At 33.9% G+C, this 17,972-nt stretch overlaps 2 protein-coding genes across 2 annotated transcripts; one reads left to right on the forward strand and one right to left on the reverse strand.

Annotated features, from left to right (window-relative positions):
* The first annotated feature begins 2,972 nt into the window (after positions 1 to 2,972).
* On the forward strand, positions 2,973 to 5,356 carry LOC128181742 (uncharacterized). Its single transcript, XM_052850256.1, has 3 exons — positions 2,973 to 3,345; positions 4,020 to 4,184; positions 4,297 to 5,356. Exons 1-3 carry the CDS (start codon positions 3,033 to 3,035, stop codon positions 4,530 to 4,532), a joined length of 714 nt encoding a protein of 237 aa, XP_052706216.1. The 5' UTR covers positions 2,973 to 3,032; the 3' UTR covers positions 4,533 to 5,356.
* A 7,075-nt stretch (positions 5,357 to 12,431) lies between these two features.
* LOC128181549 (slit homolog 3 protein-like) lies at positions 12,432 to 17,321 on the reverse strand. Its single transcript, XM_052849990.1, has 2 exons — positions 17,194 to 17,321; positions 12,432 to 14,807 (listed from the first exon to the last, which is right to left on the reverse strand). Exon 2 carries the CDS (start codon positions 14,783 to 14,785, stop codon positions 13,229 to 13,231), a length of 1,557 nt encoding a protein of 518 aa, XP_052705950.1. The 5' UTR covers positions 14,786 to 14,807; positions 17,194 to 17,321; the 3' UTR covers positions 12,432 to 13,228.
* Positions 17,322 to 17,972: the final 651 nt, after the last annotated feature.

The raw sequence follows: 17,972 nt of genomic DNA on the forward strand, positions 1-17,972 counted from the left end.
GATAAAGTAAAAATCGTGTGGTATTTCTCAAATTTCGGAAAACTAAAAAAAAGGAATCTTAAAATTGATTAGCCAAACCATCTGATTTTAAGCTAAGAACATTTTGGTTTTGATGGTACATGAATACAACCTTTTTACAATCAATGTCAATTTGATGGTCACAAAGCTCTTTCATTAAACTTGCTTTTAAATTGCTGTATTGTCGATGAAGCCAATCATTCATGGAAAAGCTATTTCAATTCACTCGTTAATTACATATGAACCGATTAAACAATATACAGGACATCATTTCTGGAATAATGTATAGAAAAAAGAAAAATTAAAGCGATGGGTTTTAACATGCCACTTGACCAATTGGAAAAAAATATTTACTAAACCTGTTCATTTTCAGTTTGTTCTGTATTAAAGGAAATGTCGAACTAACATTGGGACCGGCCTTAAAACCGATACATTCATGAGCTACTATAGTACAGAGTTTTAGAAAATATATTCAGTTAGATGCAGACCCGACTTCAATGATATTCGTTTAAAGAGTCCCTGAATGTATTACATCAATGTGCAGAAGTGCGCATATGTCATGGCTGTATAAAACTTATCGCATTAAATTCAATTTGACATATATGTTGTTGGTTTTAAGTGCTTCTTACATTAGGAAATGCAATTAGGAAATTAATTTACTTCTGATTTTTCTTTGATTTCAAATCCAAATATACTTCATTTTTATATTTTTAGTTTCGTAAGTTTTTTAAACCCTTAACTAAATTCTAAAATGCATATTATCCCGTTTTGGAGCTCCGTCTCTCTGTAGGTGATACAATGCCAGAGATTTAAAACCCTCTTTTTAAAAAGAAACTTTTATTTTATGGTCTAGTATGTGTTTTAGTCGAGCCACTTTAACTTAAGAGTAGTATTGCAACCACTCGCCTATCTTTTCTTGTAAATTTTAATTTTTTGCTTTTCATCTTGTTGATGTTTACTTTTAAAATCACATAAAAGAATATGCGTATTTTAATAATTCGGATAACTTGACATATTGATAGCTTCATTTAACAGAGATAATAATTTTTTTAAAGATTGAACTCTTTTAGCATTTTTTATGAAAAAAGTACTAAACAATTTGGAAGGTCACTACTCAGTGAATTGAGAAATTGCAACATAAATCTTTATGATAGTAATAAAAAGTAGAACTTTTAAAAGGGTTAACTTATAATTTATACCTACCAAATATTACATTATTTTCTCTTTTTATGGTTAGTTTTGTTAATGGTGGTAAGTGATACAATATCAATGTCTGTGAAAGTATTATATTTTAACAATCATTTGTTAATGATATTCATTATTACAATGAATTAAATTGTCCTTTTTTATCTTAAGATGCGTTTTAACGAATTCCAAACGGAGAACATCGTTTTAATAATCTACAGTTGTATATCCCACGTTTGAACACACTGCGTGGGTGAACAATAGACGTGTAAGAAAGAAATATATATCATTATCAATGCTTTTTGCATTGTTTGTTAATATAGAGTTTGCAGTTATACAACAATAGCCTCAACACTTTCAAATCAACATGACTAAAATTTCATAATTTTTAGAACGCAAATTATTTCATTACGTCCATATATGCTATACTTTTTGGCAAAGTTTTACACAAAGATTCATTCTTTTCTGCTGGGATGAAGGAACAGAATTTTCTCATTAACTGATCAAATGTAACCTTATCCTTCCTTAAATATTAGACTTTGAAATGAATGCCATGAGATTAATTCAGTCAATGTATATTGACCACGTCTACACTTGAGACTCACTTGCATCTACCGAACACAGAGTTCACAATTGATTTAATTGAATATTGTTTATTTAAGATAAAAAAAGCTCTAATGCAAACATCTCTTTTATTTACACAAACAACATTTCAATAATCATAATGTAAAAAGATGTCGCAATGTACTTTTTGTTTTGCTTTGGCCTCAGTTTTCTAAAGTTCAGTGGGGCAAGTCTTTACTTCGCTACTATGTGTTGATGAGTACTTATTTAAAGATATACATTATAGTTGACTTCGTATTAATTTTACATCACCGTTAATGTTTTTCTAAAACCAAAGACTAAATAGTAATAGATTAATTTTCCTTTTCTACAAATCAATATGAACATAAGATTATATCAAAACTTGTATAAAAAACATATAGTGATTTACAAAACATAGAAAGCTTTAAAATGAGGCAATAGCAAAGTAGCCTACTAAAGCAGAAAATACACCCGTTACACAAATTTAATTGCATAATTAATTAGCATTTAAGTGTAGGTAAACGAGGGGAGAGAAAACGAGCTCGGTTCAAACAAAATGGAGAATCATCAAAGCTGATTCAGCGTTAAAAGAATAAAAATATAAGTAAAAATACAATGTGTGCATTTTTTTAAATACAGTTAAATTGTTCTTCTAGTTATATTCATTACCTATCATGTCATGCTACAATTGTATTTTAATCTAGTATAGCACTTCAGAGCAAATGAACCAAATAATCATTCAAAAAAAAAAAACAACAACGGGTATTTCGCATGTATTTTCAACATGATGCAGTTATGATCTGCTAAAAACACAAGTTTCAAAATATGCCCAGAGACCTGTCTTTTTCACTTAGGATGAGGAGCTTTTTGGAAGATTGTAGTTATTGGGGTTATATATAATACTTATTTCTCTATTATATATATGATATATTTTTATCTACATGTACATATATTTCATTATACAGCATATATTTAGAGAGTGATCCATGCATAAATAAAAAACATTAAAAGATCAGCTCTGTATCTTGTGTTAAGCTTGTTTCCATGGAGTATGAATATCCAATATATTAAAAATCAATTTCCTAGAATAAACAAAAAATTGAGCTATATTCGATTTTTTTGGTAAATAATCAAACATTAATTACACGGACAATACATGAAAAGATGGCATTGTTCCATTTTTATCATGCTGGCGAGGTCACGTCTTCTACACAAAAAATTAAGTTTGCTCTGTTAATTTGAAAATGTCAAGCAGAGTCCGGGTGTGGCTGTGCCTGGGACTGATGACGGTACAGACCCTCCAGACGGTGGCCTACCTTGGATCAAGTTTCAAAATTCTTAACCAGATGAACGACATCAGATTTGACCTGGAGATTATATTTTCACTATCAACATGGAGTCCTTTGGACTGTTCCAGGAAGTGTGAGGCCAATGGTACATGCTTGTCCTTTCAGTACTTATCTCTGACCGGTCAATGTCGACTATTCAGTACCATTTTTCTACATCAGGATGCTGGAGTGTATGACATCGGATGGCAGTATTATATAACATCTAAAAGTATGTGACATATAATTATCATTCGTGATATAATGTCAAACAATCCTCGGGATGATGTATCTCTTTTATTGCCTAGTTCAAGGTTCAAATCTTCTTGGTGTGTCATGTACAAAACAAGATGTACATTTGCAAACCAGTCAAGCTTTACTTTTATATTTTGTAAATTAAAAATCTCAAAAGTATGCACGCTTTAAAGAAAATTAGGTACACATGTAGTTCTAAACTATCAGTTGACGTTTTTATTACGACTTCTAATATTTTATGCTTTTGACTTAGAACTAGTCAAATGTTGTAAAAAAAAAAATACCAAAGAAAAAACGTTAAAACGTTAAACTAATTTCTTTAAAAAATAAAAACGCAATACAAGTGCAGAAGTAAGTATCATACAAATAGATTACGAAGCTATTGTTTTCAGGGAAAATCTATCCCAAGTCCTACTTATGCCATTCCAAATAATACAACAGTAGCGCGGTAAACACTGCGTTAACAGTAAATCATTTTCTGTGTTTGATGATCAAATCATTATCTTATTTTGCTTTGACTATTCATTAGTTGAAAGTAAAGAACGTGTAATTTTTTTTCCTTTAGATATCGTGCTAACAAATGTCCTCGATTATGGTAACGTTTTCATTGCCATTTGTAAACAAGACAAAATGTTGTCCGTTTTTGTCTAGGGCGCTGTAGAGACCCGTTCGTTGATGGTCGTGACTTGGATATATGTTTTATGTTTGCCGGCTTCCATAATTTGCCAGAAGGTATGGAGAAATGCGCGGCAACACAGTCAAGCATCATCTCCATCACATCAACAAAGGAAAACGTTTTTCTGATCAGATTAGCTGGTAACGTCACTTCCACTGTTCTCTGGGGTTTTTTTTAGTTTTACTTTGTTTACATACTGCTATAATTGCTTTATATAAGCACAATTTATATGATTTTTTCATTTGATTTCAGAAACTCTGACTAATGTTTCTCTCCCAGATGTCAGTTACAAGCGGCCATTCATTCAGGGATTCTGGGATGGAGTGGACTGGATCTTGGACAACGGAAGTCCACTGGTTTACACAAACTGGGACGTAGACCAGCCAAAGAAAGTTGACGTGAAACAAAACATAAAATTGGAGGATGGGAAATGGCAAACTTCAATTGGTTTAAAAATTCGGCCTATTTTTTGCAATTATATATTGTAATCAAGTTTTTGTATCATGCGAATAAGGTACTGATATACAGTATTTGATGTACCATTTAGAAAATGGGAAGGATAGCAACCACCATACACGTAGTCATTCGTAAATGAAAGCAGCTCAACAGGGATCTTCTACATAAGTTTTAATTAAGGAAAACAATCTACAATTTTTTTTTTTATTTTCAATTAAAAATGGCTTTGTCGAAAAATCGAATTATTACACATTTCCTGAATTGTCGTGTTTTAAAAGTTACTGTTTTGATTTGAATGTAATGAATAAGATTCATTATTAATTTAAAAATTACATTGTTTGTTGTTTGGTAGGTTTGGAATTTTTTCTGAATTACCAATTTTTCATTTTTTGCTCCTTTTTAAAGAAATAAGCAGCAAGTGAAAATGTTTATCGGAATACATGTAATTGGTTGGTCGCATGATTAACTCCGATGAAGCTTAGACGATTTGATCACGTATCAACCAAGTTGATATTCTATTAAACTCATTTAAATTGCTGTGTATTACATTTGTTTATGTTCAAGAACGGCAAATTGTTAGTATTACCATAAATGCGTTTTTATGTTTACAATGATGCAACCGTCAAACACAATGCGTGCGGTAGTCATTGAGACGTCATTAAAAATTTCACATAAAATGAACAGATTGTTTTTATTATTCTATGGGTTCGTATAAGGAAACATATTTGCAAATATTTACATGTTGTTGTGGTCTGTGAAGGCCCGTGATGTTGTACTTTAAATAAACCTCCTTAACATTTAAGAAGATTTGTCGAGAAGATGGCATTTTGTAAACTTTTTTTAAAGCTGAAAATAAAACTGCAAATAAAATCATTAAATGCGTTTATAATGTGAGGTTGCACATAGTAAAGCCAATTTGTTTGTGCTCCGAAAATTCCAAATTATAATGTACAATTGTAGAAACATTTTTCATTAAAAAAAAAAAGCTTGTGTCCTTTTAAAATCTAAATCACAACCGCTTCAGAATTTGAATTTTTCGTAAAAAATATGGAGATTTCAAAACTTATAATTGTAGTCACTTTAGATTACTGTGGTTTCATTAATATTCAAGGGTATCAATTTTCGTGGATAAAGTGAAAATCACAGTTTAAAGGATAGGTAAATTCGTGGCCAATGACCCTATCAATAGAAAATGTTAATAGAAATTACACTTCAATGAACATTAAATTTCGTAGTCCAACTTAACAACGAAATCCACGAAAATTGGTATTTAACGAATATTGATGAAACCACAGTAATTAAACTAAATAAGTAAGTTGCTACATTAGAGTTTTTACAATCGATATCAAAGTGATGGTCGAAAATTCTGGTCAGAGTGACATTAATCTCTGAAGGAAAATGCTTTTAAATTGGTACATTTGTTTTAAATTGACGAAACAATCATTCATTCAAAAGTAACATTTAATGGATACTTCTAAATGAGATGGCAACTATTAAACAATGTATAACTCACTTTTCTATAAAGACACAATATTTAAAAAATCAATTAGTTTTTAACTGGCCATTAGACCAAATGGCGTGTGGTATTTATCTAACCAGTGTAAAATTTACACTGACATTGGGATACAATAGTTCATTGTTTTAATAGTCAGACAGATAAATGAACCGAGATTGGGAATGGTTAATGTCGACTAATAAACACATTCTATTTACACCACGGTGCAATACTGCGCAATACCTCATGGTTGTTTAACTAGTAAATCTGTAGTGCGTATAGTGCATTTGTGGAGCCAAAGTTTACTTACATTTTCTCTTTGATCGCACATTCAAAAATACTACAGCTTTGCAAGTAAAATTTAAAAAGTCTTTGAATATATTCTATTTCATATCACTAGTTATTATGTGATATGATTCCAAAGATGTGAGCTCTTTTTAATTTAGGAAGACCCTTCATTTAATGAACGCGTATTAAATAAGTAGTTAAGACCAGGGAGACCAATCGCTTAATTTTTTCTTTTTTTTTTCTGGATTAAAATTTTACTCTAAAATTTCTAGTGTATGATTATTGAACTCGAAGGCATGTCGTCGTCCTTTCAGATTTGCATGTCAAACAAAAGCACGAGAAACTTCTGAATTACCTTGCATTCTTAAAGTGGCATGGTCACGATTTTGGTCAAAAATTATTTTTCCGATTTTAATACTTACATTACTTCGGTAAGGCTTTTCTAATAGGCAACCAAAATATGAGTGTCAGCCGTTGAGAGATACAGAGTTTTAAATATTTTGCTATGTTGAAATGAAAATTCCAGTTTTAGACCTTATATGAATGTTTTAAACATTAGGAACTCTTTATTTACGCATAAAGTGAATCAAAAGATTGACTCATTAGCTTAAAAAGATTTTTTACTGGTATATTGAACCTATGTAAACAAAAACAGGGCACGAGCCTTGTTTACATGACAGAGAATTGTGAGCCTGTATCTTGCTTATAACTCTTTGTAATGACTCTTACATTTCATTTGATTAGAAATGCAATTCTATAGCATTGTAAATAAGAAAAACAGAAAAATAGAATTTGACCAAAATTGTGACCATACCCCTTTAAGTTTACAGCTACAAAAATACCCATATGTTCAATGTCGATAGTTTCTAAAAATTTATATGCAAAAATACATTTAAGACTTGCATAGCTATAAGGAATTTTTTGTTGGAGGACAAATCGGAATAATCGCTTATGACTTTTGCTTTGTGGAAGCGTGCAGGTTTGAGGTTTGGTTTGTGGGTCGGTGTGTGTGGTCCTGTTGATCAGTGTTTAGGCTTGTGGATTAGTATGGTTTTGTGGGTCGGTTTTAGGGTTTGTGGGTCGGTGTGTGGGTTCGTTGATAGGTGTGTAGGTTTTGTGTGTATGGGTTTGTTGATCGGTGTGTTGGTGAGTCTGTGAGTTTGTGGATTTGTGTGTCGGTGTTTGGGTCAGCATGTAGGTTTGTGCGTCGGTGTGTGGGTTTGTGTGATCGGTATGTAGGTTAATTGATAGCTGTATTGGTGTGTAGGTTTGTATATCAATGTGTGAGTTTGTGGATCAGTGTGTAGGTTTGTGGTATGTGTGTGAATCAGTGAGTGGTTCGGTGTTGAGTCGGTTTGTTAATTTATAGATCAGCGTGTCGGTATGTGTACCGATGTATAGGTTTGTGGGTCGGTGTGTGGGTTTATGGGTCGGTGTGTGAGTTTGTGTATCGGTGTGTGGGTTTGTGTATCGGATCGTGGGTTTGTGAGTCGGTATATGGGTTTTTGGATCGCTGTGTGTAGGTTTGTGGGTCGGCTTGTTGGTTTGTGTATCGGTGTGTGGGTTTGTGGGTCGATGTGTGGGTTTTTGGATAGGTGTGTTAGGGATTGTGGTTTTAAGTGGGTTTGTGGATCAATGTGTGGGATTTTGGATAGGTGTGTGAATTTGTGGGTCGGTGTGTGGGTTTGTGGGTCGGTATATGGGATCGCTCTGTGTAGGATTGTGGGTCGGCGTGTCGGTTTGTGTATTGGTTTGTGGGTTTGTTGGTCTATGCATGTGTGGGTTTGTGGGTCGATGTGTGGGTTTGTGGATCGATGTGTAAGGGATTGTGGTTCTAAGTTGGTTTGTTGATCAGTGTGTGGGATTTTGGATAGGTGTGAGGGTTTCTGGGTCGGTGTGTGGGTTTGTTGGTCGGTGTGTGGGTTTGTGGGTCGGTATATCGGTTTGTGGATCGCTCTGTGTAGGATTGTGGGTCGGTGTGTCGGTTTGTGTATCGCTGTGTGGGTTTGTGGGTCGATGTGTGGGTTTGTGAATCGGTGTGTTAGGGATTGTGGTTCTAAGGTGGTTTGTGGATCAGTGTGTGGGATTTTGGATAGGTGTGTGGGTTCGTGGGTCGGTGTGTGGGTTTGTGGGTCGGTATATGGATATGTGGATCGCTGTGTGGGTCGGTGTGGGTTTCTTGATCGGTGTGTGGTTTTGTTAATTCATTTTTGAGAATTTATGATTCTCCACATTGTAAACATATCATCTTCGTAGTTTATATTTCATGAAAGTTTTCATCGTCTGCAGATTCAAGTTTGATTACTTTTAGCCATAGAAGTACGTCATGTGAAATGTTAACTCTGTAATCAATTTTGAAGGGTCACGCAGTTTTTTAATTCGGTTTACTAGGCAAATCGTTTACTTTGTCCAGCAGAAATTCTAATTCCAAGTTTATAATTGGAATCTCTTTTGTATTTATAAGAAAAATTGATTCACAAACTTTGAAAATAATACATATAATCAATACGTTTTAATGTAGAAAGTATTGTAATTGTTTTAAAAAAAAATATCCATTTAATTAAGAAATTGCAATAATGTGACCATATCTTAATAGTTTAAGGTGGTATGGGACACCTTCATATTGTTAAGTGCTTCCTTTCAAAATAAATAATAAAATGATTTGTAAATATTGTCTTTCAAAACATCGTGACCTAACAACGTAGCCTAATGGGCTAAATATTTTACGAAGAATCTTTAAGTCATGAGTTCGAATCCCGCTTGAGCATTTATAATTTTTACCTTTAAATTTGAAAATTTAAACTGATGAAAGTATTTTGATAATAATGTACAAAGATGCAGCTCGTCTTCTTGTTATATGACTTGTTTTTTTTTAATTTATAAAGAATTCAATTAAAGATGGTAAGTGGTGATCTAAATCATTTAAGTGAATGAAAATAAATCGTATTAACAGATAATCATCGTGTTAATATTTGTTGGGTTTAACCATTAACTGGGTTTTGAATACAATCCAACTGTTGTCATACAATAAATAGCTTATGATTTACTTTTAAGGCAAATACGCTGCGCCGTGTAATGTGAGAAAATATACATGTACATGTAATACGTTCTTGTGTGGTAGAAAGCACTTTTAGCAATGTTACACCAATGAATGGTGCTTTCTTCTGAGAAAAAAAAAATAAACTTTAAATCTAAAAATTGAACTAACGTAGCTGTATCCGTCTTCAAATAATAGATTTTGAAATAAATGTAATGAGATCAATTCAATTTATATTGATCGCGTTAACCCATGAGTGCCCCCTTGCATTTACCGAGGGCATGAATTATACAAAGGATTTAGAATTGATTTAATTGGGTGAATGTTTATATAAAACATAAAAAAAATCACATTTGCAACCATCGTTTCATTTACACAAACATTATCTCAATTGTCAATATATTTTTAAAAAATTATTTTTTTAAGAGCATGTTTGTTTCCATTTTGCATGTGCCTTAATTTTCTACAATCCAGTTGGGCAGGTCTTTACTTCGTCACTGTGTATTGACGAGACTTCTTGTACTTGATACAAAATATTTATTTAGCTCACCTGAGCTGAAAGCTCAAGTGAGCTATTCTGATCACATTTCGTCTGTCGTCCGTCAGTCTGTCCGTCCATCTGTCTGTAAACTTTTCACATTTTCAACATCTTCTCAAGATCCACTGGGCCAATTTCAACCAAACTTGGCACAAAGCATCCTTAGCCTAAGGGGATTCAAAGCTATGAAAATTAAGGACCACGCCCTTTTGCAAAGGGAGATAATTAGGAATTTATGAAAAATTTCGAGAAATTTTCAAAAATCATCTTCTCATGAACCATAAGACCAGGAAAGCTGACACTTGTGTGAAAGCATCCTCAATTAGTGTAGATTCAAAGTTGTGGAAATCATGACCCCTGGGGGTAGGGTGGGGCCACAATGGGGGGTCGAAGTTTTATAAAGGAATATATTGAGTAAATCTTTAAAAATCTTCTTCTCAGAAACTAATCAGCCAGGACAGCTGACACTTGTGTGGAAGCATTCTCAGATAGTGTAGATTCAAATTTATGAAAATCATGACCTCCAGGGGTAGGGTGGAGCCACAATGGGGGGTCAAAGTTTAACATATGAATATATAGAGTAAATCTTTACAAATCTTCTCAGAAACTAATCAGCCAGCAAAGCTGAAACTTTTGTGGAAGCATCCTCAGGTAGTGTAGATACAAAGTTGTGAAAATCATGACCCCCGAGGGTAGGTTTGGACCACAAAGGAGGGGTCGAAATTATACATATGAATATACAGAGTAAATCTTTAAAAATCTTCGTCTCATGAACCATAAGACCAGGAAAGCTGAAACTTGTGTAGAAGCATCCTCACTCGTCAGGTAGTGTAGATTCAAAGTTATGAAAATCATGACCTCCAGGGGTAGGGTGGGGCCACAATGGGGGGTCAAAGTTTAACAGAGAAATATATAGAGTAAATCTTTAAAAATCTTCTTCTCAGAAACTAATCAGCAAGCAAAGCTGAAACTTGTGTGGAAGCAATCTCAGGTAGTGTAGATTTAATGTTGTGAAAATCATCATCCCCAGGGGTAGAATGGGGCCACCATGGGGGGTTGAAGTTTAACAAAGGAATATATAGAGTAAATCTTTAAAAATCTTCTTCTCTTGAACCATAAGACCAGGAAAGCTGACACTTGTGTAGAAGCATCCTCACTCGTCAGGTAGTGTAGATTCAAAGTTGTGAAAATCATGACCCCGGGGGTAGGGTGGGGCCACAATGGGGGGTCAAAGTTTAACAGAGAAATATATAGAGTCAATCTTTAAAAATCTTCTTCTCAAAAACTAATCAGCCAGCAAAGCTGAAACTTGTGTGGAAGCATCCTCAGGTAATGTTAATTCAATATTGTGCAAAACATAACCCCCGGGGGTAGGGTGGGGCCACCATGGGGGGTTGAAATTTAACATAGGAATATATAGAGTAAATCTTTAAAAATCTTATTCTCATGAACCATAAGACCAGGAAAGCTGAAATTTGTGTGGAAGCATCCTCACTACTCAGGTAGTGTAGATTCAAAGTTTTGAAAATCATGACCCCCGGTGGTAGGGTGGGGCCATAATGGGGGTCAAAGTTTAACAAAGGAATATATAGAGTAAATCTTTAAAAATCTTCCTCTCAGAAACTAATCAGCCAGCAAAGCTGACACTTGTGTGGAAGCATCCTCAGTTAGTGTAGATTCAAAGTTGTGAAAATCATCACCCCCGGGGGTAGATTGGGGCCACAATGGGGGGTCGAAGTTTAACATAGGAATATATAGAGTAAATCTTTAAAAATCTTCTCCCCAGAAACTAATCAGCCAAAACTAATCAGCCAGGAAAGCTCAAACATGTGTGGAAGCATTCTCAGGTAGTGTAGATACAAAGTTGTGAAAATCATGACCCCCTGGGGTAGGTTGGGGCCACAATGGGGGGTTCAAAGTTTTATAAAGGAATATATAGAGTAAATCTTTAAAAATCTTCTTCTCAGAAACTAATCAGCCAGAAAAGCTGACACTTGTGTGGAAGCATCCTCAGGTAGTGTAGATACAAAGTTGTGAAAATCGTGACCCCCGGGGGTAGATTGGGGCCACAATGGGGGGTCGAAGTTTAACATAGGAATATATAGAGTAAATCTTTAAAAATCTTCTTCTCATAAACTAATCAGCCAGATGATTCTTTATGATTGTTAAGACTTTGGCCCCAGGACAATTTTTTGGCCTCACGAGAAGGTTCAGAGTTTGATGTAGGTTTATATCCCATATATAAACTATTGTTAAGGATCTTTTTGAGAACTGCAATACTCAACATATGATATGACTATAAAATCATCCTGTTAGAAAAGGGACTAATGGTTATAAACATAAGAATATCCAGGGGGAAAATGGATTTTATTTATACAGGATCTACATGTATTATTGTACATTGACCAGATAGTTTGTATTATGACTCCATTAAGCTGATTTTATCATACCTATTGTTTCTCAGGTGAGCGATGTGGCCCATGGGCCTCTTGTTATTCTTGATGTTGTCCGCCATGCTTTTATTTTTCCATCACCCAAATAATAAAATGCAAAAATCAATGACAAACATGAAATGGATTTAATTTCCCTTTTATTCTGGATTTTTCCTCCACATATGTACATAGGATATATTTAAAATATGAAAGTTTGTGTAAAAAGCATGGAATGTGTTTGTCACATGCTTAAAAAAGAAGTAGCTACAACGTACTAGAAAAAGTGGTAAAACGCAATAAAAAGGTGTTCACTCAAATTTACGCCACTGAGTAACGAGTATTTAGCATGCGAATGTAAGTGAAGGGAATGTTTACAGTTTAAGGTGGTAAAACATCGTATTCAATCAGATGATGATAATCAAACTAAATCAGCAAAACAGATCCTAGTTCAAACAAAATACAAAATCCAATGAGAGATATGCGACTTTTTTGTTGGTTTTTGTTTTGTTGAATACAATTAAAAGCTATACTTGTTATATCATTAACCATATTATATCACAATACAATCATGTGTATCATTAAAATCGCATTACAAGGTAATTGTTTGTAAGAATCAGTTGAATAAAGAATTACAGGTATACAATAAAGTTTTACCCTTCCAAAGTATTGTATTATTTTCCCGTCTTGTGCTGAATAAGATGAAAAACGGGTGCGTCTATTCCACATGTTGCAATTGCAAGCATGTTTATACAGAACACTTGTAAACTGTTTCAGTTTTTGACACGTGATAAACTATTTAAGCTCCTTTGATCGTTATATCAATGTCCGTTTTCATTGGTAGTGGTGTTTCTTTTCAAAGGATAAAAGTGATTTGGGTATTGTTCCTATTAAAAAATTTCTAGATGAAGTGACAATCATTAGAGTATGATTTGAATAAATCACGTCAAAAGATTAGCTTTGTCTCTTGTGTTTGGAGTGTCTCCATGGAGATCACCGTTTGTAGATAGGTCGCTGTACTTGGGTTCTATAGTAAATGCGGAGTCGGTGTGGCGCCTGTACTTGAATTGTCTGTACCGGAATACCAACCGCTTCCGGTAGCGAACGATGAATAAAATAACGGAAAGTGCCAACAACGTTAAAGTGGCAGCTATCAGTCCGACAAGAACCCGTGATTTAGTAGACACTGCCGATCCGAGACTCATACAGGAGAGGCGGCTAAAATCATAGTCTTTGATGAGAAAGTCATCGGGGTTATTTGGTCTATGGCATTTTAACTTCTTGACGTGTTGCTGAGTTTGAGGGGTATCCCAGCCTCGATATGACTGAAGCCAACTGTTGCTACAGGAACAGATAAAATTGTTGTCATTTAGCATGACGTCCATTAACTGTTGCCAGTTGCACAAACTTTTCGGGAGAGTCACCAGACCATTGTTGTTTAGCACTACAGTGCGCAGCTCCCCCATGTTTTGCAAGAGATTTCCGGGTAGCTCTTTCAACATTGGGTTTCTGGTCATAAATATATCTCTGAGATTCAGGCCTCCAAATGCATCTACATCTACTTTACTAAGAAGTGGCATTTCTGATATTCGAAGATAACGCAAGTATCTGAGGCGGTCAAATGCCAGTGTTCTAATGGTTTGGATATTGTTGTCGCTTATGTCGAGATGACCCACATAGACGAGGTCATTCAATGCATTTGGTACTTCGGTGAGAAAATTCCCTGCGATAGAGAATACCTTGATTTTACATTCCAGAAGTGTGTTAAGGTTCTGATGTTTAACCTCGAAAGTCTCGATGTCAAGTATGCGAATTAAGTTGTTGTCCAAACTAACACTTGAGATGTTGGGGACATTTGAAAAACTGTATTTCTGTAGGTGTCGTATTCTATTCAAATTCAATCGCAACGTTTGAAGATGTGGAGTGCAGTTAAAAATGTGCGATGGAATCGTAGCCAGACTGTTATTGTCCAGATTCAGATAGCGCAAACTCGGAAGTATCAACGAACAGGAACTAAAAGAGTAGATTCTATTCAGGGACAAATCTAGTCGTTGTAAGTTAGGAACATTATGAAAAACATCCAAAGAAAGATTAGAGATGTAGTTATTGTTTAGAATAAGGGTCGTTAACGAGGTCAGGTTACAAAATACACCGTCCTCTATGCTTTCTAATTTGTTGGTTGAAATGTTTAACATTCGCAATCGGTGAAGCGACGAGAAGCTCCCTTTTTCGATGTTGGTAATGGAGTTTCCCTCCAAGCTCAACTTTTCGATGTTCACAAATTTTGCGAAATCTGTTTTGGATAGAGAGGTCAGATTGTTGTTGGACAAATCGAAAACTTTGATTATTGAAAAACTTCTAAACTGTTGCGGCACAGAGTTGTATCCATGACACTTGACGTTGGTTTGATTACAATTACAGTTTACAGGACATCCATCGTCAGCTGCCACTGACGCGGCGATCAGAGTACCCACCAAAAACAATATAAACGATCTCATCTCTCTGTTTGTATCCTTTTGTCTGAAAATAAACAAAAAATCTTACTAAAATATTGGTGATCTGGCTAGGACTATCAAGAGCATACCACATTTTCGAGTGAATATTGTCATTCATTGAGAATAAAGAACACAAACTAAAGGGAATGTCTTACAATAGTGAGATCATCCGTCAATGGATGCAAGATTAATTTTAATTTGATTCTGACAGGAAAAATAGTGTTTACAATGTACTTTCTGCCAATATCAAAAAGTCAATCTCTAACAGATACATATTATAAAATTTAATTTTAAATCAAAATTAAAACAATTTAACTAAAAGAATAAGAAATACCAATAAGCATTTTAATGGAATCCGTTTCCAGCTAAATTTATCTAAGAATGTACAGAGTTTTAGCGTTCTAATACGGATACTGCCTGAAAGGTTGATATGAGATAATTTGTTATAAAGCAAATATGTAAAGTCAGAATATACAATTATTGCTGTTTTTATGTCAATATGATGATTTAGCTACCAGAAAAGTACAATATTGACCTCGCCGGAGAAAATTGTACTTCTCAGGTGGCTAAATTATTGTACTGATCGAAAAAACAGCAATAATTATTTTATTATATGATTCAGTGACGAATCGATTCAGACATTTTAAATTAAGTGTTATCAAGCGAAGATTTTAGCTTGAAGGCATAGCCGAACAAATGGAGAAACGTGACAATTCATTGGACGATCTATTTTTATTCAAACGGAGAGAAAATCAAGTGAATATAACGTTCTTTTTTCTAGATAGTTTGATATGAGCCAATCAGAGAGCTAGGAACTAACCAATCATATAATAATCTTATTAAATTCTATTTTCTAAACCATTCAGTAAAACCAAAGATTAGAAAAATCAATAAACTACCGATAAGGCATGCGCAGAGAATTCTGTTTACTGATAATACAATTTTAAACGTTTATCTGATCCATTAGTGTTACAAATTATAATAGTTTTGTTTTCAGAGAAGAACTTTACACAAACGGTTTGTTAACAATAAAGCATGTCTTTCAGATGGCAGATTTACAAGTAAAATGGTTGGGAAGCATGAATTTGTTGTAGTATTAGTCTCACATTTTGTGTCTCAATAAGAGTTGTGTATCAATCGTAAATGGTTATGAAAATTATAATGATGCTTATACGTATTCGAGTTTATATATATATATATATATATATATATATATATATATATATATATATATATATATATATATATATATATATATATATATATATATATATATATATATCAAGAGTATTTGTAACCGCTTAATTGATACCTGTAATTATTATGAACCACCTCATAAGTCAACATAAATACGATGGTTAAGGCTTTCTCGAGTTTTATAAGTTGTTCAGCTCCACCCGCATGCGTAGTTTTCGTCTAATTATTATAAGACAGTTTTTAGTCACAAGTGAAATAATAGTAATGTTTACGATTACCGCCAGCTATTTTGCCTATTTTCTTTCATTTCATAAATGAACGTCATGACAAACGCATGATAATTTCATTATAAAATTAACACGTAATAAAAATGACACAAGTACGAAAATGTGATTGTTATATGCAATTAAAATGAATATTGTGTACATACTGGTTAAATTTTAACACATTTTTCAAATTTACCGGTAGAATGGAATTCAATAAATGGAAACTCACGTACTAACACTCTAATTGAGGTTTGTACAAAAAAGCATGACTTTGTTAAACAAACATTCCACGCAGACCTGTATGTTTCGAAATGACACAGGCAAGTCAACAAAACGTGCGCAGTCAATTATATGAATAAATCGAAAGTACACCGAGGACTGTAAAATGGTATACAGAGGATTTAAACACGTGTACAGGGCATGCAGCTATTGAAACCATACACAACAACTTATTTCAATAAATCCCCTTAGCTTGGATATCAATATCTTTCAAATCAAATTATTAGTGTGTTTTTACAATAGAGATAACGACTTTTGGTCGATTTAAATGTACTTCGCCATGAAATACCCTGAAGATATAAATCTACACTACGCTCGGGACTACAGTACTCAGTGCTATACGTGACGTATACGTGTGTATATCATAAACAGTCCGATGCACACCGATGCAATCGAACCCTTGACTTCGCTTTGAATTGAATTAAGTGGTATAGCATGCATTGATTAGAATCAAAATGAATGTAAATTTTCTGTGAAACTAACAATTACAACATGCACACAGATCGAGCACAATGAAGCCGTGGTGTTGTGTAGATGACGCGCCCTGAACAGCTGAAAGATGATCTACCGCCGGACTGACAATGTGACTTTGGTGATTCATTCAACGCAAATAATACGTTACCTGTAATCCCCCTATCCGACCAAATAAAGAATGTAGACTATACTTACTACATGATAGATAAAAGTGTGCCAAAATCCACCCTCGTGTTTGTCCTTTCTTCGATATTTTTACGAAAATCGATTACTTGTCATCGCACCTGTTGTTTCGGTATCAAGACGGATATTTACCTGAGTAATGCAAGGGAAGTAACTCGTACTATACACAAGAACAAATGGGGCGCCATGAAGGGTGAATTTGGTTGAAAATGAACCAACTTATATTTGAATGGTACATAATACACATTATGTTAAATAATCTTTCTTTTTTTCATCAATGCAATTAAAATGTTCTGACTGTTGACTTTGGCAATCAAGATATTTCAGAGAATCAATCAGTTGTATAACAAATTATGAAATTAACTCATGCAGATAGAAATATAGAAATCAATGTTAAAACTGTCAATTCTGAATGCGAAATGCTTGCTATGACAAAGTAAATAAAACTTTCTGCGTAAATAGAACAGATAGATGAAATGGAAGAAAATATTTTTTTAATAATGCCCAGAAACATAAAAAGATAAAAGGATGTGACAGTTTGCTATGAAATGAACGCTAATTATACCAAAAAAGTACACAGTATAAGATGAAATGCGTTTACTTAACTTTTTATTTTCAGTTAAATTAAAGTTAAGATCTATATGAATGTATTTTTAAATAGTCGTACGGTTTCAATAATTAATTAATTAATTATATATAATTTATATAGCATTTGAATGATACAATTATTATTTGAGAGATGGCAGGCAAAACAAAAGTTCAGTTTCAGTTTCAGTTTATTTCACTCAACA

The sequence above is a fragment of the Crassostrea angulata genome, chromosome 4, assembly GCF_025612915.1.
Source record: "Crassostrea angulata isolate pt1a10 chromosome 4, ASM2561291v2, whole genome shotgun sequence".
NCBI lineage: Eukaryota > Metazoa > Mollusca > Bivalvia > Ostreida > Ostreidae > Magallana > Magallana angulata.